This window comes from Penicillium vulpinum (assembly GCF_028829585.1).
Source record: "Penicillium vulpinum strain IBT 29486 chromosome Unknown utg000003l_segment0_segment0, whole genome shotgun sequence".
Taxonomy (NCBI): Eukaryota; Fungi; Ascomycota; class Eurotiomycetes; order Eurotiales; family Aspergillaceae; genus Penicillium; species Penicillium vulpinum.
The window spans coordinates 5,343,498-5,364,172 of record NW_026643243.1 but is presented as its reverse complement, the minus strand read 5'-3'; the positions used below and the strand labels follow the sequence as shown (position 1 = coordinate 5,364,172).

The 20,675-nt window shown below is 49.1% G+C and overlaps 10 protein-coding genes across 10 annotated transcripts; 4 read left to right on the top strand and 6 right to left on the bottom strand.

The window, feature by feature from the left end:
- Positions 1 to 762: 762 nt before the first annotated feature.
- Positions 763 to 1,560, bottom strand: N7479_007073 (uncharacterized protein; the record flags this gene model as incomplete). The annotated part of the gene is made up of 1 exon (XM_057254767.1): positions 763 to 1,560. The coding sequence occupies one exon, from the start codon at positions 1,558 to 1,560 to the stop codon at positions 763 to 765; it is 798 nt and encodes a 265-aa protein (XP_057108629.1).
- Positions 1,561 to 3,251: 1,691 nt separating this feature from the next.
- N7479_007072 (uncharacterized protein) lies at positions 3,252 to 4,471 on the bottom strand (the record flags this gene model as incomplete). Its single annotated transcript, XM_057254766.1, has 3 exons — positions 3,252 to 3,308; positions 3,367 to 3,915; positions 3,995 to 4,471. 3 exons carry the CDS (start codon positions 4,469 to 4,471, stop codon positions 3,252 to 3,254), a joined length of 1,083 nt encoding a protein of 360 aa, XP_057108628.1.
- A 269-nt stretch (positions 4,472 to 4,740) lies between these two features.
- On the bottom strand, positions 4,741 to 5,553 carry N7479_007071 (uncharacterized protein; the record flags this gene model as incomplete). The annotated part of the gene is made up of 1 exon (XM_057254765.1): positions 4,741 to 5,553. The coding sequence occupies one exon, from the start codon at positions 5,551 to 5,553 to the stop codon at positions 4,741 to 4,743; it is 813 nt and encodes a 270-aa protein (XP_057108627.1).
- Positions 5,554 to 6,848: 1,295 nt separating this feature from the next.
- N7479_007070 (mitochondrial 37S ribosomal protein uS8m) lies at positions 6,849 to 7,361 on the bottom strand (the record flags this gene model as incomplete). Its single annotated transcript, XM_057254764.1, has 1 exon — positions 6,849 to 7,361. One exon carries the CDS (start codon positions 7,359 to 7,361, stop codon positions 6,849 to 6,851), a length of 513 nt encoding a protein of 170 aa, XP_057108626.1.
- A 512-nt stretch (positions 7,362 to 7,873) lies between these two features.
- N7479_007069 (uncharacterized protein) lies at positions 7,874 to 9,482 on the top strand (the record flags this gene model as incomplete). Its single annotated transcript, XM_057254763.1, has 2 exons — positions 7,874 to 7,911; positions 7,982 to 9,482. 2 exons carry the CDS (start codon positions 7,874 to 7,876, stop codon positions 9,480 to 9,482), a joined length of 1,539 nt encoding a protein of 512 aa, XP_057108625.1.
- Positions 9,483 to 10,045: 563 nt separating this feature from the next.
- N7479_007068 (uncharacterized protein) lies at positions 10,046 to 12,118 on the bottom strand (the record flags this gene model as incomplete). The annotated part of the gene is made up of 1 exon (XM_057254762.1): positions 10,046 to 12,118. The coding sequence occupies one exon, from the start codon at positions 12,116 to 12,118 to the stop codon at positions 10,046 to 10,048; it is 2,073 nt and encodes a 690-aa protein (XP_057108624.1).
- Positions 12,119 to 13,362: 1,244 nt separating this feature from the next.
- On the top strand, positions 13,363 to 15,723 carry N7479_007067 (uncharacterized protein; the record flags this gene model as incomplete). The annotated part of the gene is made up of 1 exon (XM_057254761.1): positions 13,363 to 15,723. The coding sequence occupies one exon, from the start codon at positions 13,363 to 13,365 to the stop codon at positions 15,721 to 15,723; it is 2,361 nt and encodes a 786-aa protein (XP_057108623.1).
- A 922-nt stretch (positions 15,724 to 16,645) lies between these two features.
- On the top strand, positions 16,646 to 17,930 carry lysB (homoisocitrate dehydrogenase lysB; the record flags this gene model as incomplete). Its single annotated transcript, XM_057254760.1, has 4 exons — positions 16,646 to 16,676; positions 16,743 to 16,783; positions 16,853 to 17,022; positions 17,087 to 17,930. 4 exons carry the CDS (start codon positions 16,646 to 16,648, stop codon positions 17,928 to 17,930), a joined length of 1,086 nt encoding a protein of 361 aa, XP_057108622.1.
- Positions 17,931 to 18,094: 164 nt separating this feature from the next.
- On the bottom strand, positions 18,095 to 19,139 carry N7479_007065 (DUF1769 domain-containing protein; the record flags this gene model as incomplete). The annotated part of the gene is made up of 3 exons (XM_057254759.1): positions 18,095 to 18,336; positions 18,396 to 18,914; positions 18,971 to 19,139. The coding sequence occupies 3 exons, from the start codon at positions 19,137 to 19,139 to the stop codon at positions 18,095 to 18,097; spliced, it is 930 nt and encodes a 309-aa protein (XP_057108621.1).
- A 776-nt stretch (positions 19,140 to 19,915) lies between these two features.
- On the top strand, positions 19,916 to 20,662 carry N7479_007064 (uncharacterized protein; the record flags this gene model as incomplete). The annotated part of the gene is made up of 1 exon (XM_057254758.1): positions 19,916 to 20,662. One exon carries the CDS (start codon positions 19,916 to 19,918, stop codon positions 20,660 to 20,662), a length of 747 nt encoding a protein of 248 aa, XP_057108620.1.
- Between the last annotated feature and the right edge of the window lie 13 nt (positions 20,663 to 20,675).

The window sequence follows — 20,675 nt, the reverse complement described above, 5'->3', positions numbered from 1 at the left end:
TATTTCATTGTTTTTTGGGCTCTTTCTTTGAACAGCTTGAGTGAGTTAATTGATGTGAGCTGATCCGTAGTAGAGCCACGAGACTATACTTGTGGACATCCGAGGAACAATCAACTCAAAACCTGGAATGTATGGAATATTAGCATATCAGCAGAGGAAAAGAACAGAAGTGGACCACCCAAGCGAGTCAAATTAGAGACATAACATAAATCGCGGGCATAATCTCGTTGCATACAGCCAAAATCCAGAACATAATCCAGAAATAAACCGAAATCATGACATGGAACATTGAAACACATAAAGCATGGTAAAGATATCGAGACAACCAACCCAAACGCCAAAATAAAAATATAAATCAAACCGAGAAAACCGAGAAAATCAACAAATCCAGCGCCCTATTACTGACTCCTTTCGTACCGGTAGCTAACCCATAGCTCTGGGAAAGACATGAACATTGCGACCTGCCGGGGTTGGAAGATTATTCTCCTGCCAGCCTGAATGGTGGTTGGTTTCAATCCTTCCTTCATCCGGGTTGGATGGTTGGGCTTTTGTCCTGGAAATCACGGAGACTCCAGGATACCTTTCCTCCAAGGGGATTTGAGCTCGACAATGGGGTACTCCGAAGGGATTTATAGAAAAAAAAAGAAAAGAAAAGCAGATAAAAACAGGACAAGGACAATCCAAAGGGCTTCCATGGGAAGATAAAGAACAGAGGCATCCAAGCGAGGGGTTTTAAAGATGGCCATTGTCCACCCAGTGGAATCAAGAGTTTGCGAATCTTACACGACGGCCACGTCGCTCCAGAATCAATTTTTCGGTGTCAACATAAAGACAATCGAGAAACTGCATGGCGCTAGAGTCCCTAAGGATCTTCGCAACCTGAGTGCCCGCAGAGATGAGCTGCAACACGTTGCGGTCATCCTTGACTGGCCTAGACTGGTGCTTGGCAGCATGGCGCATCTCCAGGGAGTTTTCCAGGACAGTGATGAGCTGCTTAATTTGGCGGTTGTACAAGAGATGAGCTGGGATGCGACGTGTAGTGGTCAGTCGCTTCAAGAGGTGTACCCATTCAGTCCACTCGCGGTCCGAGGGAACCTTAACGGGTCTCTTGTCCTGCTCGATAGGAACACGAAAATGGTACTTTGCGATGAAGTCATATGCGCATTGGGACAGGCGGTCGTTGACCTTGTGTAGGATGCTGTCTTGCTCACCAGCATCGAGGTTAGTAGGGAGCTGGGGAAGCTCTTTATCCTGGGCTGCGATAGCCTGTGGAGAAGGTGGCTCCAAAAACTGGTGCGGGCCATCAAACTCATCCCGGTTGGATGTCCGTCTCTGGGAATGATAGTGTGGATTTTCTCTAGATCTTTCGGCGGATCGCTGGTTGTTCCTTTCCATGACATACTCTGGGTTTTCCGGGGGCTTCATGGTTCCAAGGTCACGCCTCTGGGACTCTCGAGGCATGGGGTTCGGCTGGTTCCATTCATAATTCCTGGATTGTGGGTGGGCCTGTCCAGCTGGAGGGTAGGATAAACGCCCCGAGGGTGGCGTGGATGGGCCCATCATGTGGTTATGGCTATCCAGAGGGACTGAAGCTCCATGGTAATGAGCCTGATGGTTAGAATCCATCGGACCCAAAGGCAGTTGACGATCGTCTCTGTAGCCATACCCGTGGGCGGTAGATGGTGACCTTTTACCGTTTAGTAAAAGGAACGAAAGCGATTTTTTGTCGGTGATAACTTGGGAGGAGTTTGCAATGAAGTGGATGAAGTGAACGACGACCTAACAATACCTTTGTTGTTGATAGACAACCGGAGAGATTGCTGGGGTTCCATACATTGGGTGTTGAGCCATAGTGCTGCTACGGAGTATGAGTTTCGGATCCCAAGAATTTTGGCACGGACATAGAGGAGGGAATGGCGAGGCTGACTCTGCTGACCTATAGCGAGACCGAGTATCAAATTTAGAGTTGATAGAGCTTGAACAAGAACCCAGACTTGCTGGCAAAGAGAACGGATAGACCGGCCCAGCCGCCAATGGATGAGGAAGGACAGGAAGCATGAAGAAAGTAAGCTGGGAATAGTACCGCAGCTTGGTATAAGATTAGAGAACAAGGTTCAGAATAGCAGTGAGGGAAAGTAGGTATATATATGTATTAAGTACGTTGTTGAGCGAATGAATCCACGAAGACTGAGCAAAGGGCCGGTATTATAGTCATTTTTGGAAAGCCACTCTGCCCGGGACGAACAGATTGGTAATTGTGCCTGACAAAGGGGATTGGAGCCCACCCATTTCTATTCAACGGTAGAGTAACTGGATTGAGAGCCGCGCCAGAGGGATTTACGCCACTGGCGTTGGTGGAGATGAAATGTATGGAGATGAGGCCTGAGTTGCCTGGGCATTGTTGATCCCAAGAAAGCCAATTGCGTAACATGACATGGACCACCCATGCCGCGTACGTTGAAGATCTGGATCGATTAAATATGATCGGTGTGCAGACCTCGTTGGCAGCCCAGGCGCCGTGAGACGCCTTTGTGAGTGCATGGCATGACTCCGATGGGACGGCAAACATTGCATCCAAAACAAAGCCTCGATCTTCAGAAAATAGGGGGGAAGCATCGACATGCTGGATGCCGCACCCCCTTCATTCTGGTTCGATACTTGTATTGGAGCAGAGCCTCGGGCAGCAAAACTGGTGTTGGGTACACAACGCAAGGACAGGGGGTTTGGACTTGGACATCATTGACCTATGGATACCCAAATGTGCAGATAGAAGATGCGATCTGCGCCCTCGAAGGTCCTGGAAATAATGCAAAGATGAGCTGAGGTAGGTGCAACTTGAAAATCCCGTGACGTGCGCAGTCAATGTTTGTTGGGCACTTGGGCTGTTTGGGGCCCAATGCAATAAGCCGCATGGGCCGTCTCTCTCTTCTGGAGAATCTTCTGGATCTGGGTGAAACAAAGAGGAAATCAGACATCAAAGTTTAGCTGTTCTGGCATACGATCTACCCTTGCAGCCCAACAAGAAGCCCAATGTTGATGCTTCCAAGGTCGAGGTTGCCTAGGAATATTGTTATCAATAGCACACTGAACAGCCACAGAAGGTTTGATAAATTTATTCAAGCTAATCAGCGCTTCTAAAGCATGAGAAAATCATAACCATCGGAGTTATTTTCAGGGTATCGTTAACCCTAGGCATTTGCCAGGGAACCGGAGATTCTAGCTCCATCCATCAACGTGGCATGTTAGTGTTTTTATCGACTGCCACTCTTAAGAATGGGCAGTTTTACCCCGAGACGAGAAGCATAATCCTAGATTGCTTCGGTGAGTACGGAAATAGAACAAGTTTCGCTTGTGATATTTGCTTACCTCGCAACTCAAACGGATGGCTTCTTCGATACTAATGCGCGCCTCATACCCTAGGATTTCCTTTGCCTTGTTGCCACTGGCATATCGAACGGCGCACGCATCTTGCACACTTCCACGGCTCAAAGTTGTCGTTTTCCCCATCAACCAGGTAATAGTCTCACACGCCAGCCCAGCGAAGTAGGCCAGACTCTTTGGGATGCGCATTTCAAAAGGCGGGACGTGCCCAAAATGGGCCCAGATCGCCAGACAAAAATGACGAAAGACGATTGGCTCGTTATTCTGAATGAAAAAAGACTCGCCTGCAGCCGTGCGAGATGATAGCAGATTGTCGATGGCCAGAACGTGAGCATCGGCGACATTATCGACGTGGGTGATGTCCCACATATTGAAACCATTCCCGATCAAAAAAGGGGTTTCATGATTGGCGATGCATGCATGAATCGATGGTACTAGCTGGTAGTCTCCTGGTCCGCAGAGCACCGATGGCCGGAGGGCACAGGTCACCATCTGGCTGCTAGAGGCCTTTAGAACAAGTGCTTCTGCAGCAGCCTAGGTATCACAAAGTGAGTTAGTAACTTATTCCCTATCAATATCAAGAATCCTGTTAATGAGGATTGGCAGTTCCAACCTTGGACTCTCCATAAATCGTTGACTTAAGTGCTGAAGGCCAGTCTTCATTGATGTTAGGATAAGCGGTACGCATATCGTCAATCACCACGCAGCAACTGCTGGTGTATATGAAGACTTCAACTCCACTATGCTTGGAAGTATCCAGCATATTTCGCGTGCCTTCAAAGTTGATTTTCCAGACCTCCTGTTCCAGTCGGCGACCGAACCGTTCGGCCAGAATTGGGACGATTCCAGCAGTGTGGACAACGATACCTGGCTTCACAGCCTCAAATGCTTTGCTTAGTGCGTTAGTTGAAGTAATGTCCACCTGAATGCACGTAGTTCCCTCTGGTAGGATATGCTCAGGTCGTGGGGGACTTTGGTCGATGACGACGATGACAAAGTTTGGGTGTTTTTCTGCAAGAGCGCGTACCACGGCCGAACCCACGAAGCCCGTTCCACCAGATATGAGGACTTTCTTCGCTGTGTCGGCCATTGTGGAAGTTGATTGAGTGTGAGAATATGAAAGACTTTGAGGCTTTGAGAGGCTTTGATGTGGGGGAAACTTGGACTGGATTGCCAGAACTGTGCAACATCACAGCTACATGCGATATGGAAAGTACCGCATCGCCTTGGGAAGCACCTCAGATGACACTAGAAATGATGCCAGAGAGAGACCACTCAAACAAACAGCGCCTTTTGTTTATTCATTCAGATTTGTAGTTCGTTCTCATATTCTTGATGCCTAAACCAAGATCTCGACTCTCATGGCCGTGCTTGATGAACATCATCCTCGTCTGCGTCTTCCTCTTCATTCCGCTCGTGGTTATCCCAATATTCTTCATCCTCGCCTTCCTCTTCCCCTTCGTCACCTTCTTCTTCGTCCTCACCGCGAGTAGGATCCAATATATCCAACACTTCAGCTAGTCCAGGATGAATGCAATGACTATCGGCTAAATCTTCTAATTCCTGTAATTTTGGCCACAATGCTCCTTGGCTCGACTTATTTTCTCTGATCGCTCGAATTTCATCCGCTGTCATTGAACTGATGATTTTGATCATCCCTTCTACAAGAGAGGAGTCAGATTGGAACCAATTCTGCACCTCATGGCCCACTGTATCATTGGAAGAAAGTGCAATCGTCTTGCCAATCTTGCGCAGTGTAGAGAGCCCATTGAGGCGTGTCTGGGGGCTCGCGTATGATCCACACTGTTCCGCGATGGTTTCGATGGTATCGACGACCTCCTGGGCCACATCGTCCGCTATGTCGTACTGCGCTGAGCCGCCCATAGAGCGGTACGTGATGTTAATCGATCTCCAGACTTCACTCGAATAATGGTCGAAGGTGAGGATACGATTTTGCTCTATCTCCCGGATGGCGCGAATGGCCTGATCCACCATGCCCATGACGTCGGGATGAATTTGCGCTGCTTGCGCGAGAATGTGGACGACAGCATCTGGATCGAGGTCCTCGAGGTGCTGGACGCGCTGGGAAATTTCTTCCAGTGGTGTCGTATTAACGTGGGCATCGCCAATGGTATTAGATCGCGCGCGTTTGGCACTTTCAGGTTCAGCCATGGTAATTCTATGCCAGGCGATCACTGTATGAAACAAGGACTTTGCGAGAGGAAAGATGGCCTTGAAGAGTAAATGAGGGGATGTAAGAAGGAAGTTGAAGCGTGTAAGTGATCCAAAAGACAAGAGGGGTCAACCGGAAAGATAAGGGGTGGCTACAGGGGTAAATCGTGAGAATAACCGTGACAAGCCCACCATCACATCACCCGGTGTTGGTGGGCTTCACCGGATAGCAAATTATCACCAGATAGCAAATCATATGGATTAGGTATCTTTTGTATGGCAACTCCATACAAAAGGTACATAAACACAATGTACATATGTTGATATAACACCCATTTTTGTCAACTTCCAAGCTAGTTTAAGGAAGAATAAACAAGTAGAACTCTAACATAGGCGTGTTTGATCGGTTTGCTACTAATAACGATTCTGAATTCATGATATAGAAGTGTAAAGACCATTTTGAAACACACCACACATAAATACAGTATGTAAAAGCAAAACCATTCTTTTACTTTAGGAACACTTGATAATTCTCACTAAGGCTGACACCAAGTAGTTAAAACTTTATTTCTACCATATATATCTTTTTATATCCTTCCTACCTACTTTGAGAGTTGAGAAAATTGAGGTTGTAACTAGGTTATAATTATGTACCTTTTGTATGGAGTTGCCATACAAAAGATACCTAATTTGTATGCTATCCGGGGAAGCCCACCAACACCGGGTAGTATGTTGGTGGGCTTGCCACGGTTATCCAATAAACACACCTGGGCATGTATTTGGATGTTGTTTAGCCACATGCGCTGGTTTATTGAATTACACCGTCAAGGATATAGGTTGCATAACCGGTTATTCCAAATTGCCCGTTGTGATTTGGCCATACCGATTTGCAATGCTATTTAAATGCACCGTACCCCTAGCACTTGGGGGACTGGAAATGAGGCATCAGTATACCTATGAAATCAGTCTAACAAAAGTTACTACTATATAGTAAGCACATCCATGGAAGGGGATTACGGACATATTTCAAGTCATAATCTATACACTGTGTCACATTGAGGACGGCTGCAAAATCACTAGCAGAGCACACAGAATGCGAGATACGCAGACATCTAATATACAGATCCTTGATCCTTGACCCAGGTATTATCCCAAAGTCACAAAAAGACTAATCTCGAAAAGAGAAAGCGCTGCGACTAACCAACAAACTCCAAAGTAAATGCAAGAAGAGAAAACAATCTCCCCGGTGGGTAGCTCCCCCAAATCAGGGATAAGCTATTAGGACAATCGCAGACTTATAGTACACGGCACAAAACCAGCCCACCAAGTTTTTTCTCAACACACTCGCGAGCTTCGAGGATTCCTCGGTCCGTAGAGAGGTACAGACTCTCACCGGGCGAGCGAAGTCCGGCCACAAATCCAGATTCCTCACCACGCACAACCCGGCGCAGTCCCTCCACATCAATGTTGACCCGTCGGGTGGGCTTGCTGACCATCTTGATCTTGCCTAGGACTGACTCGTTTTGCCAGTACTTCAGGCCCAGCCACAGCCGCCTTGATGCGACATTATCGCGCGTTATTGGCTCAATGCCTTCGACTTCATCGTTGGCTGCGGGGAAACCGAGGATACCATGGGCTGGAGGAGGAGTCGGGCCTCCGCGGACCACGGAGGAGATGTAGCCGGAGTTTTGGAGCGCGAGGGAGAGCTTCAGGTGGAGGTTGCTGTTAGGGATAGAGGTGAGAGCGAGGCGGGCCTTGGTAGCATTGTTCAGGTGGGAGCAGACGGCGGCAAGGTTGACGAGAGACATCTTGATTTCGCGACGGCAGCAATTAAGCTCTACCGGCGGCCGTTCGGAGAGAAAAGAGAGTGGTGGGATTGATCAATTTCGGAAGAGGAATAGAGATGAAGATCCCAGATACACGAAAGGGATGACCGAGAAGGACCACAATGGACTGCAATTGTCTGGGGAAGCAAAGACACGGCAGGAGGTGTTGCAACGACTGAAGATCCGATGATTTGGGATGGAAATTTTCGGATAAACTGTACTTCCGGATCGCGGTCACGCCCAGGTACCAGGTACCTTCCCGCCCATAGCGGATAAGTGGGATGGCCAGGTACTAGTACCGTCCTATCATATCACATCCATACATCTTCTAAGCGCCCAGCTTGCATGGCGGTTGATGTTGGCGTTTCACAGGTTGAATACCCCTCAGTCTAACCTATAAATAATAAAAGTAAGTGCCTGCTTTCCTTTTTCCCTTTTACCTAGGTACTTGCTCTCCTCAGTATACTTGCATTCCGTACTTTGAATTGGCAATAATGCCACCATCAGCGGGCGAAGAGCGCCTTGTGACTGTGTGAGTTGAACTGACTTCCCCGCAGTTCGGAATGAAGCAGTCCTCGGATTGTGTCTAACAGTCAGAATAGTTTTGCAGATATTCACTACTACTTCACAGAGCCAACCCGAAGACCTTCACCATATCACCACCGTTTTGATAAAGGCTCCTATGTTTATATCTATCATGACGCCTTTCAGAACAAGGCCCGCATGGAAATTGCCAATAATCCTGGATCTCCAGAGCAGGATGCATTCTGTGGAGGATTAAGCAATGTTCATATACGACACTCTGCTCAATTCCCGACACTTTGTACATTAACAGTTGATGCGCACACGGTCTCACCCCAACAGCAATATGCACACGATACCCCTCAACATGAGTGGCGTCTGCCTAGCGGAGACCCACGCGATGACCCAAAGGAAGTGCGTGATTTTGCTCGCCTACATACATTGGACATCTACTTCTGGACTCAAGAAGATGCAGATGACTTTCTAGACACTGTCATCCGGCTTTTATCCAATGCTCAGGTCGAAACGGACCGAGAGCCAGCTCCGCAACCACAGCAAAACATTAGCTCGGTAGTCCAGCAACTTGAGACTGTTGCGGTCTCCGACCCGGCCTACCAGAATGGTCAAACACGCAACTCACGCTCCGAGCCCACAAGCACAACGGCACCAGTGGCACAGGCACCCCCACCAACCAGCAGCTTCCCCCCGCCCCCTCCAAGTGGTCCTCCAGTTGACCAACGATTAAGCGCTGGTTCTATTCCCGCCGCCGAGGAAAAGAAAGACCCAGCTAGCTTCGCCCCGCTGCCATACAATCCAGCCGCTCCAGCCGCCCCAGAGCCAATCCAATACCGCGAAAAGACCCCGCCGCCAGAGGACGGGATGAACGGCACCGGCCTCGCGGCCGCAGTGGCAGCCGACAGCGGCATGCCATATACGCCCCCCCATCAAATGATAGGGGGCGCACCGGGCGTAGGCGGATATGCATCCCCGCCCTCCTCAACCCCGGGGCTGCAATACGCAGGCCCTCCAGTCGCAGCACCACCGGCATTTGCCTCCCCTCCACCCAGTGTCGGAATACAACATTCTAACACTTTCCCCACTGCCAGTCCCGGGATGCATGGCCATTCATACTCGCAGTCGTCCCTCAGTGGACAAGGTGGGCAGGGAGTCCAACAGTACAACACAAGCCGGCAAGGTTCAATGTCCTTCGCTCCGCCGCCGCAGGATCCGAATGCCCATCTTTATGACCAGAACGTCTATGGGGCTGCCCAGGCCCAGTCGCCGCCCCAGTATCAGGCTGCACCGGCGGCGCCGATAGGCGGGTTCTCGAACTACTCGTATGACAAGACCCAAGGGCAGCAACAGCAGCAACAGCAGCAACACCAACGTGCTGGCTCTGAATATGATATCCATAGCCAGCTGTACAGACCCACTGAAGTGGAGGCTGGCTCTCACTATCAGAAATACGCACAGAAGGCGATGAAGAATCCTGGACAGCGGCCGAGGAAGTTGGAGGATAGAGCAGAGCGGTTGGAAGGTGGTATGAATAGGTTCTTCAAGAAGCTTGAGAGGAAACTTTGAGCTTCTTTTTTTGGTGGCAGTGTGAGATTTCGCATTTTTTTTCTTTCTTGTCAGAGATCTCTGTCGGTCAGGATTACTAGACCGGCTGTTGAGCAGTACTATGGATACCAGGATAAGAATATCGTTAGGTTCTCGATTTGATGAGAAAATGAAGTGCTTACTAGATACGAACTGAGAAAATGGTGATATAAACGCTTTGAGCTCGCTGTATTGATAAATCAAGATGCTAAATTGGATAATGCCCTAAGCGCTAAGAATGATATGCTCACGAAATTGGTACAGAGTATGCAAGAGATGAACAAAAAAATAAACAAACAACCCAAAACACTGACGGATTTAAAAATGCTAGCATGAAGTAAGAAATAGACACGGAAGAATGGATGTTGAAAGGGTCGAGGGCAAGCCTTGATGAATGAAAAGAGGCACACGCTGGGTGAGATAGAAGACAATAGCGAAGAGTATGATGTGAGAATTAAAAAGGTTGTTCCAAAATTTACCAGAAGCGGAGATGGGCCAGCGAAATCCATTTCAAATAAACGCGGTGCAATTATGATATAGAGCACCTACTTCAATGCGAGAGTGACAATGTCGATGGCCACATTGTGCGACTCAGCCTCAGCTGCGGACTGTGCATCAGGAGCAGGCTCAGTAGACTTGGCCTCTGTGGAATTTTCCTCTGAGGCCACTGCAAAAGTTTCAGGGGCAATAGCCTCCTTCACTGGCGCATTGTCTTCTTTTTCAGCATCGACGTGGACTTCTGTTGATTCCGGAGTCTCGAGCACCTCTGGTTCGGGAATGGAGGGCTCTTGCTTCTCATCGACCTTCACTTCATCGTCAGCTGTTGGGATTGCCACGGGCTCTGCGGCAGTCTCTTCGGTTGCGGAGGTGGTCTCAGCAGCCTTCTCCTCCTCAACATCCTCCACGATGGTCTCAATAATGGCCTCAACAGGAGCATCCACCTTAGCCTCAGCTGAATCCTGGGCTTCGGTGGAATCAATAGGCTCAGCCGGCACCTCTGTAGCATCTTTGATTGGGACGGGGTCAGAGGAGCTCTCAATTACTGGTTCCTCAACGATCGGCTCAGGGACTTCAATCGACTTCTCGGCTGGCTCAGTCGATGCAATGGAAACTTCTGGGGTAGGCTTCTCAACCTGAGCAGGGGAAGCGGCCTCCTCGACTGGCTTGGCAGCAGCCTCGGGCTGTTCCACAGCCACAACCGGAGCAGGTTCCACTGTTGCAGGCTCCTTCGGACTGGCTGTGATGGGCTCCCCAATGTTCTCTTTCTCGCTTTCGTGTTCCTTTTGGGAAGGCTTATGCCCATCTTTCTGTGGTGCAGATTCCTTGTTCAGAGCCTGGGATTTCTGACTCTGAAGTCGAAGGGCGGTGGTGCTCTTAGGTTTTACTTGGTGGACACTACGGTCTGGCACCCTCCCAGTTGATGGCCTGGGAGCCTTTGAAACAGAGGATGTCTTAGTAACAGGCTTTGCATCAGTCTTTTCCGAAGGATGGGACTTGTTCGCAGAGCTAGCAGTAGGCCGCATCATTCTAGCAAGAAAACCCTCATTGACAGGCTTCGTGGTTGTATCATGAGCTGCCTGAGCGGGCAACGAAGGGCGAGAGGATTGTCTGCGAATGCTGGCACTAGGAGTAGTGGCACGCGGGTGAGTTCCAGTTGCGCTTTTGAGGGATGAAGGTTTTCTCGTGAGGGTTGATGCACTAGCAGTAGTGCGAGTGCTCGGAACCGCCGTGCTTCCTAGCTTAGCAGCAGAAGCTTGGGTGGACGTATGTGTCAAGCTAGGTACACGGACATGTTTAGGTGGGGTTTTAATTCCTGACTTGCTGGATACACCTGCTGCATGTGGCTTTGAAGCATCGTGTACCGGTGCTGGGCCGCGGGTTGGTCGTGCTGTCGTCTTAGGATTGAGTGACACACGACTCGGTTTGTGGGCCAGAGAGTTAACGCGCTCTTTAGCCACTTCGCGAGCTGTGGGCTTGGAGGTTGTCTTGTGAGCAGCCGTCTTCGCGCCAGTTGAAACTGCAGTGGTCGAGGAAGACTTGCTTGCTGCACTGCGGGCAGACCCAATGGAAGAAGGCTTCTTCTTGATCCCCCCTGATGAATCTGACTTCTGCGATGGAGTGTCTGAGCTTGGCGACTTGGAATCCGTAGAGATGGGCCCCTCTGTCTGTTTTGGTGGGGTGTTTGCAGTGCGCGCTATGGGCTTCTCCTTGGTAGCCTTCGGTTCAATCTTGGTTTCAATGGCTTCCTCCGGTCGACCCTGAGCCATTATCTGTCCCAGAGTGGCGTTCTGTGTGTGATCTAGGCGGCTGAGCGGGGTGGGGGAGATCGTATTCTGTCGGCCGGACTCCACATTGCCCGAATTGATTTTCGGTCCAAACATGCCTGGACTATCGCTACGCCCACTTGTTTTCCTCAAAGGCGAAGCCGGATTCGAGTGCATGACCCCGTCCACAGTGACAAAGCTAGCCCGGACCCTGGACAGCTGCCGAACTGTTGCTGACGAGTCTGATGAGGTTGGGGATCGACCACGAGACGGCGGAGAGATGATGGGGCTTTGACCTTCAAACTTGGCTAACAAGCTGCGTACCCCAGGGTGCTGGGGATTGTTATCGGACATTATCGCTCACGGAGGGTACGCCAGTCGAACAAGGGCGTATACGCAATCGAGGGGAATGGGGGAACGCGTATGCAGAGCACAGGGGTGCTCCTGAAATCGGATTAAAACGGGATTCTTATGACGTCTAATCGGATACGGGCAGATCCCACTGCATGTTCCCAGGAGAGTTTGGATTCAACGCGTCAAAGTTGGTAGAGAATTGGTATGACAAGAGGACACAAGGTGTGAAGAAGGGCCAATTCAGAAACTATTACATACATACGCGCTAGTGAAGACTAGCGTATCCAATAGGTCCGTATCCCAAGGCCCTTACGTTGTACACTCCGTGCTCCGTACAGTACTCCCTGTCTCAGGGGCTTTCATTTCTATGTGACAGGTGATTTCATCCCTGAGGGGTCTGATTAATTTTACTGCGTACTGAAACCCCCTGTAAAGTGTGAAACTATCTGGACACCTTTACAAGTGGATCTCAAGTTAAGGGGCATTGTATGCCTGAGGCAGAATATCAACATCGATCCGAAGTAGAATTTTCCCCCAATTTGCGCCCAATTTGCGAAACATTGCTCGTTTCAGAATATGAATCTAGATATATAGTACCCGATAGCCAAGGCATGTTTCGCAATGCGGGGTATACTCTGGACTGCATGCTTTAGCTACTAGTAGTATAGTCAAGAAATACTAGTTATGAACGTTGGAAGATAGATCAAAATATGTGGCTCTTCGATAACACGGCATGTATACATCATATTGATTCAAGGTTTTAGGTTAAGGCAAAGAACCTACAGAACCCGTGGACTTTATACAAGTTTATAAAACCCCCTAGGAATATATACTATCAGCCGGAAATGCACTTCCCTGCCGTCGCTTCCTACGAAGATATTTATCGCTTTAGTTATATGATCCACATTTCTACTGGTTACTTTATAGGCAGATTATACTCCGTATAGCTAAGCCATATACGGAGTACTCCGTACTATTCTAGAATACACACTCGTTTCACCTCTAGCTCTACACTAGTAAGCTTTTGGTATTAGCTCATATCAGCCCTTCTTGTTCAACATTGCAACGGTCCAATCTTTCATCGAAAGCCGACCAAGTTCATACACAAACATATTGACAACTGACAAATGAAACCTACACTATGCAGAAGTGGTCAGCCCGTGGGGGCTGAAAGTAGTACTCGTGTGTATCGCCCGCCCCACACATTCGTACCCTGATCATTTCTCTCCTTCGATACTCTCCAAATGGACCACATAGAAAGCGTCCCAGGCTCTCAATATGCCCCCATCCAAGTCCCTTGTCTGAGCCCTGAGCCCTACGATGGAATTGACTTCTCAACCTACCCAGAGCGCGTGGGCTGGGATATTACCCGGTTACTTGCGGGAGACTTCTCACAACACCCCGCCGAGCTAACTGGCGCATTTCTACAGAACTGGTTATATTTCGGTGTCCTCTGGGAAGTTTTCGGTCCTATCATCAAAGGAGCCAAGAAAAATTACGTTAAGCTGCAAGAAGGGACAGCGTATGGGATAATCACCATTGCATCCCTCGATGACCAAATTCTACAGCTAACATCGTTGATTACCTCCTTGGTTCAAGGTGGGGATGCTATCTCCGGACAGGCGATAGCTCATCGGATCGTAAATTGTCTCACGACTGTATCTAGATTTTGCCGTCTAGCGACATGCGAGGGCGACTCACGTCCCGGGTTTGCAGTGTGGCCGTTATCTCCCGAAGTCGATCTATCTATCAGAGCGTTAAGCCATCGTCTAGCCTGGAACCTTCCGTTTGGGGCGCTGGGAATGGTGATGAGAACTTCTACCGCGGGCTTGCAATTTCCTTGTGCATGGTTTCCACTCGCACGTATGCAGCAGATGGGATGGTGTCCAAGCGAGGTCGCCATGGTGGAACACACGTTTACGTCGGCATCGGCGTACTATGCGTCTCAGCTGGAGAGGCCGCCATCTGCGGTACAAAGAGACCATGGTGAATGTACGAAGAAACTCTGTGTTGCGCGACAGATCAACGAAGCAACCTATCGTACAGCACACACGGAGGTGGAGTGTGAGTGCCAGCATCTAGGCCCTGCAATGGACGAGGTGGTATCAATTATTGAATCGGGAGGTGTGCCACTGCTGTCTATTACACCGACGAAGAAAGAGCCCTATCTCAAAATCGAAGTAGAAAGGTACTCTGGATTGAAACGTTATATCGCCTTCTCTCATGTCTGGTCTGACGGACTTGGGAACCCGACAGCAAATACTCTCCCTAAATGTCAGCTTCTCCGTATTAGAGACTTACTCAACGAAATATTAGCTGGAATCAGCTCTGCCGACCTGGTAAACAGACTGGCCTTCGGAGACCTATGGAAGAAGAAATTCCATGGACCTTCTATCTCATTCTGGATGGACACTATGTGTATCCCCGTGGCGCCAGAACACCACGAGCTCCGCTCAAAGGCAATCAGAGGGATGAAAGCCGTCTACGAACGAGCCTTCCGTGTACTAGTCCTGGATTCCGATATCCAAGAATGTTCTACGCGCGGCTACACGCAGTCATTCATGCGAACTCGAATGTCCGCCTGGATGCGCCGACTATGGACACTAAATGAAGGCGTCCTGGCAAATCGACTGTGCGTCAAATACGCAGATGGCATTATGGATGTTCAAGGTGTTTCAGAAAGCTACGAGAAACAGGTGAAAACAGCGGCTTCGGCGCATAATATGGACGGATATGGAACACCCATGCGTGATGCCGACAGTTTTGGTTGGAAGTTTCGCTTGTTGCGGGCGAATGTTCTTCGGGACCCAGATCCGAGGATCGTATACTCTGATAGGAATTCAGGCAAAGGTCTTTCCACAGCCGGCCAAAAGCGGTGCTATGCAATTATGGAGGCTTTTAGTGCTTCCTTACATCGTACCACTAGTAAAGTGACGGATGAGATGCTCTGCTTTGCCAGTCTTATTGGGTGGGATACGTCTCTGCTGAAGGGTATTCCTTTCGAAGACCATATGCATGCCTTTTTGTCGACGGAATCGCAGCTCCCGCAGGGGATGTTGTTTCTCGCTGGGCCGAGGATGCGGCAGCCTGGTTGGCGGTGGGCTGTTAATCGGTTCGGAGATAATGGTGCCATACGGCTGAATGTTAAATTTGACGACATGACTCCTGGGGATGTCGGTGAGAATGGGTTCATTGTGGAATATCCCGGTCTTGCGTTGCCAGTGGACTGTACCAGGCAGCAAACCCAGAGAATGATTGTGACCGCTGAGGATGAACATGGGGTCGTGGGTAGATTTGAAATTTCGCGACACGACGAAGGTCTAATGAGTGGATTGGATGAGCCTGACACAGTGTCTGAAAACATTCTGCATGATCGACTCTATGTCCTCTTCTGGCATGCTGAAACTTCAATGTCTCCCAGACAGCCTATGCCGGCTATATTGATTTCTGGTCCTTCCGACGAAGACCATGTAAAGGGGGAGGTTGTGTACCGATTCGAATCCCTTGCCTACGTGGAGGTGTTGGAGACGACCGAAGGGTGGAATTTGCAGGAGAAAGGAGAACGGGTGGTTCAGCTGATCAGAAAGAAGTGGACTCTCGGATAGCTCCAACTGATGCAGGATATTGATACAGCCTCCCTGTGGATCAGACCTTTCCTATGTCGGATCCATTTTGTTCCAAATGGTCTAAATGCTTTCCTATTTCGCCACCAGTCTCAGAAATTTCCAATGTGAACTAGCTCAACCCCGCGTCGATTCCAAGTCATCATATACGATGCGTTTAGAAATGATCAATGGAAGAGCTGGCTCGGTTACAGCGTGTCTGACGATTGTGATCTCCATCAAAAGCCCCATTCCAACCAAGATGCCGATGTCACTAGTAGCGAGAACCAGCGCCGAGCCTGCTATGCGAAATATAAAGGATTTCGATAGCTAGATCTTTGAAATTGTTGGAATCTTCCACTTAGTCTGTGACAGACTTTGTATACTCGATGCTAGTGGATCCATGTATACACTGCGGTAAGTGATCCATTTAGGGTTAGCGTTTATAGCATTTAATGTGAATGGCTCTTCAAAAGACTTGACTGGCTGCAAAAATTGAGCGGCACGATGAAAATGGAAAATTTAAAGTTCGACGAGGCCATGAAAAAAGATGAGGGAACTGCGAAATTCCATATTCAACTTCGCGAGAAGTGACCCGTTTTAATAGTCCGAGCATGCATACACGTGGACCCGTGCGCAACCGGTATGGTTTCCGGGCTGACTGCCTCATTTTCTCTTACATCGGATAGTCAATCAGACACACATGGGTTTTTCATCTTTCATCTTCTGTATTCTATAGAACAGGGACTAAAAAAGTAAAGCTGCAACAACCCACAACAACTTCGCGCAGTGGATCTGCAGCTTCTCCGGACCCCGGAGTAGTGCGTCGGATTAATAATAATCCTATGCCGTATACAAAATCAAAAGCGCCGATGACGGCGAACGTCGGTTTTAGGAAAGCAATTCTGCAAAAAAGTCGATCAAAATGGCTGCTGCTGCCCGGACACTTCGCATTGGTATAATCGCTCTTGTTCTGCGATCTCGTGGCTAGGCAATTGACTGACATGGCTGGAATTTTATAGGTCTCATCCCCGGAGACGGTATCGGACGGGAGGTTATCCCGGTAGGTAGCTCTCTTAAGATCTGATATGCAAGCCAATTCACTGATTGAATGTTGCTTGATGAAATATAGGCCGGCCGTCGCATCCTTGAGTCCCTCCCCTCGTCCCTGAACCTCAAGTTCAGCTTCGTCGATCTCGAGGCTGGTTACGAGACCTTCCAGAAGACCGGAACCGCTCTGCCCGACAAGACTGTCGATACCCTGAAGAAGGAGTGTGATGGCGCTCTCTTCGGTGCCGTCAGGTAAGCTGCCATGTTTTCGTTTCGCAATGCGCAATTCCGGCTGACAATTGCTACCAACTCGAAGCTCCCCTAGCACCAAGGTCGCCGGCTACTCTTCGCCCATTGTTGCCCTCCGGAAGAAACTCGACCTGTACGCCAACGTCCGCCCTGTCAAGACTACCGCCGGAAACAGCACTGGCAAGCCCATTGACCTGGTCATCGTCCGCGAGAACACCGAGGACCTGTACGTGAAGGAAGAACGCACCATCGACACCCCCAACGGCAAGGTTGCCGAGGCCATCAAGCGTATCTCCGAACACGCCTCATTCCGCATCTCCAACATCGCCGGTGAGATTGCGCTCCGCCGCCAGAACATCCGCGCCGCTGCCCCCGGCATCTCTACCCGTGACCAGCCCATGGTCACCATCACTCACAAGTCCAACGTGCTCTCGCAGACTGACGGTCTCTTCCGCGAGACCGCGCGCCGTGCTCTTGCCGCCGAGAAGTTCTCCTCCGTCTACGTCGAGGAGCAGATCGTCGACTCCATGGTCTACAAGCTCTTCCGCCAACCCGAGTTCTACGATGTCATTGTTGCCCCTAACCTCTACGGTGACATCCTCTCTGACGGCGCTGCTGCCCTTGTTGGCAGCTTGGGTCTCGTCCCCAGTGCCAACGTTGGTGATGGCTTCGCTATCGGTGAGCCCTGCCACGGCAGTGCCCCCGACATTGAGGGTCAGGGTATCTCCAACCCCATTGCTACTATCCGCAGTGTTGCTCTGATGCTCGAGTTCCTTGGTGAGATGGATGCAGCTGCCAAGATCTACGCTGCTGTCGATGGTAACCTGGATGCTGCTCAGTTCCTTACCCCCGATATGGGCGGCAAGGCCACCACTCAGCAGGTTTTGGAGGATGTCCTGAAGAGACTGTAAAAGTAAACTTGTATATATATCAACGTTTGCAAATGATACTTAGAGATGAATTTACTGTTTCCCCTTGCATGCATTGATAACCATTTGATTCTAAAGAAACACAAGCCTTTGCGGTTATCATCTAAAACCGGCACCCACCTCAATATATTAAATTTTGAAATATATCACTCAACATCGCCAGACGATGGCTCCGCCTCCCAGTCAAACTTTCCTAGATTCTCGTCACGTTGCTCACTCTTGCCGTGGTCTTCCTTGTCTTCCGTTTCACATAGGACCACCGAGAACACCACAGCAAGATACACCCGTCCAGTTGAAACATCCTTGAGCGTATACCGCAGCTCATGATTCTTCTCATCCACATACTTCATGATAGGTAAATTGAATCCAGGAAGACGGACAGAGAAATCTATTATGACCAGTGAGCCGACGATCCCAATCAAAAGAGCAAATTCTCGTTCCACTCACCGTCGAAGGCCAAATAAGGATTTCCAAAATCAGCAACATACATCCTCCCAGGCTCAAAGTTGAACTCCTTTCTATTCGTTTCGTCCTGGAAATGCTTTCTGCGCCCCTCGATTGTATCGGGGATATTGAACTTCTGACGCAAACTGGCAGATTCTTCGCTATAAGAACCTTCTTCAATAACCTCATCATGGAGCTTTGGCACATCGTCGGTTTTCCGCATCTTATCTCCAATGCGGAACTGGTCCCACGATGCCAATGCCGGGCTGTATAGGTACGGCTCATCAGCATAGACATCGCCATCTAGACCAGGGTCGAGAGTCCACCTGACCATCCGTAGCGCTGCATTGAATCCTGGAGGTAGCATGTCGCGGATTGGGTGATCAAAGTCATTGCCAAAGAAGAGGTTGTTGCCATTTACGGGCTCCTTGAAGATTATTGAGAAGCATATGGAATATAGGTCTTTGGCGTGCATGGGGTGGTCGAAATATGGGCTTGTGGATGGTGAACTCTCGGGATAACCTATTTGATTGATGAGCTCCGCTCCTTGGCCGCATAGATGAGAGCAGGGGTGTCACCTGAATAATCTTTGATCCGTACACAGAGACTCACAATAGCGTGCTCATTTTCGATTCGTAGTGTCTCGCCATTCACAGGTACCATTTGACGAGGAGTTTTGGGGTCGTAGTCTGCGCTTGCTGTTACCTTCAAGCGGCGCTGGCGTGCGTTGGTGTCCTGGGTAACCATGATTGGGTTGGTATATTAGAGCGACTTGATGAGATTTTTGGCGCGGAAAAATAATAATGATACTGGCCACAAGCTGTTTCTAGCGACTTATTTGAAGCGTGGCTAACAAATCTAATTTTATAGGTTTGACGTCTAAAAACGTCATCGTTCTTATGTACAGACAATCAAGTATTGATAAACAGTAACAATTGTGTGCCCGAGCTTCACCGCAATTATACCTAAATAACAACAAATAACCAATACCGAAATACATCTTTGATACTGAAGATACCTGATAGTTTGTGGTAGTGGTAGTAGTGTTGTGATCTAGAAGTGATCTAGGTAGGATACAATGCATCTTCCACAAATGAGAAACACAGTTTGAAACAGCCAATTACGCTTGTGGTGCTGTACACATATAAATTATATCTATCTTCACAGGTATTTCTACTTGTTGGTCTATCTACTTTGAGATGTAAACGTGGACTCAGCCTTGCTCAGATACGAGGTCAGCCCCCAAATCCAAATTGGGAATGACATCACCCGTGTACGGCAATCCCGAAGTTAATTCTGATTGGCTGAAGCGGTACATGGCACCCAAAGAGGTTAGTTCCATGAAGATAACCATAAATAAGTGGAGATGCCAAGACCATGCGCCTTAGGGCAATGAGATGTTTTCTCTTCTTTCTTGAGCTATATAAGTAGACTGAATCTCCCTCTACAGTCTCAGTTCATTCCAGAAAGAAGATAAAACCAAACAACACTCAACTGTCAGCTCCTAACTGCTGCTAAATACAATGGCTTCAATCGATACTCAAACCATCCAAACTACTTCTACTTCCAACAAACCATTTTTGACAGCCGACTCAAACAAAATGGCTTCATCCGATACTCCTCAAAGCCTCCAGACTCCCTCCAAAGGCCCTGTATTTACAGTGGATTTCACATGGAAGAAATGGAAAGGCCTGGTCACCGACGCCAACAATCCTGGCGCAGGCCCCTTATACACCATCCATTTCCCATTCAGTCTGAAATCCACTCTGGTTTTCAAAAAAGGCCCGGACGAAGAAGTCATTGGAACTGGCAAACTAAATATGGTCTCCATCAATGCCGACTATGAACTCCGTGGACAGAAGGCCCATCTTCTAGCCCAGAAGCGCTGGCGGACGGAGTACACCCACCGCTCACTCAACTTCTCAGACACAGAGTCCCCAGTCACAATGACATGGACCAGCGATGCTGGGTTCAAGTCCTGGGACTTTGTCTGTGTCGATGAGCAGCAGATGCCCGTCGCGAAATTCAGTGCTCATTGCTGGGGTGTTACCAAAATTGGCAAAATCGAGTTCAGTGGCCCCAAGGCAAATGACAGAGCTGCGCAAGAAGAGATTATGGTTACAGGGATTACTTTGTTCTATTGCATGATGCTTCGTTGTAACAACATTTTCAATCTCTTTGGGGCCGTTTTTGCTCGACCAGGGCACAAACAACATATTGAACCTCAGCCCAAAGTTGTGACTGGCGAATATGCTTCGCAATTTGCTTGATTTGATGCAGGTT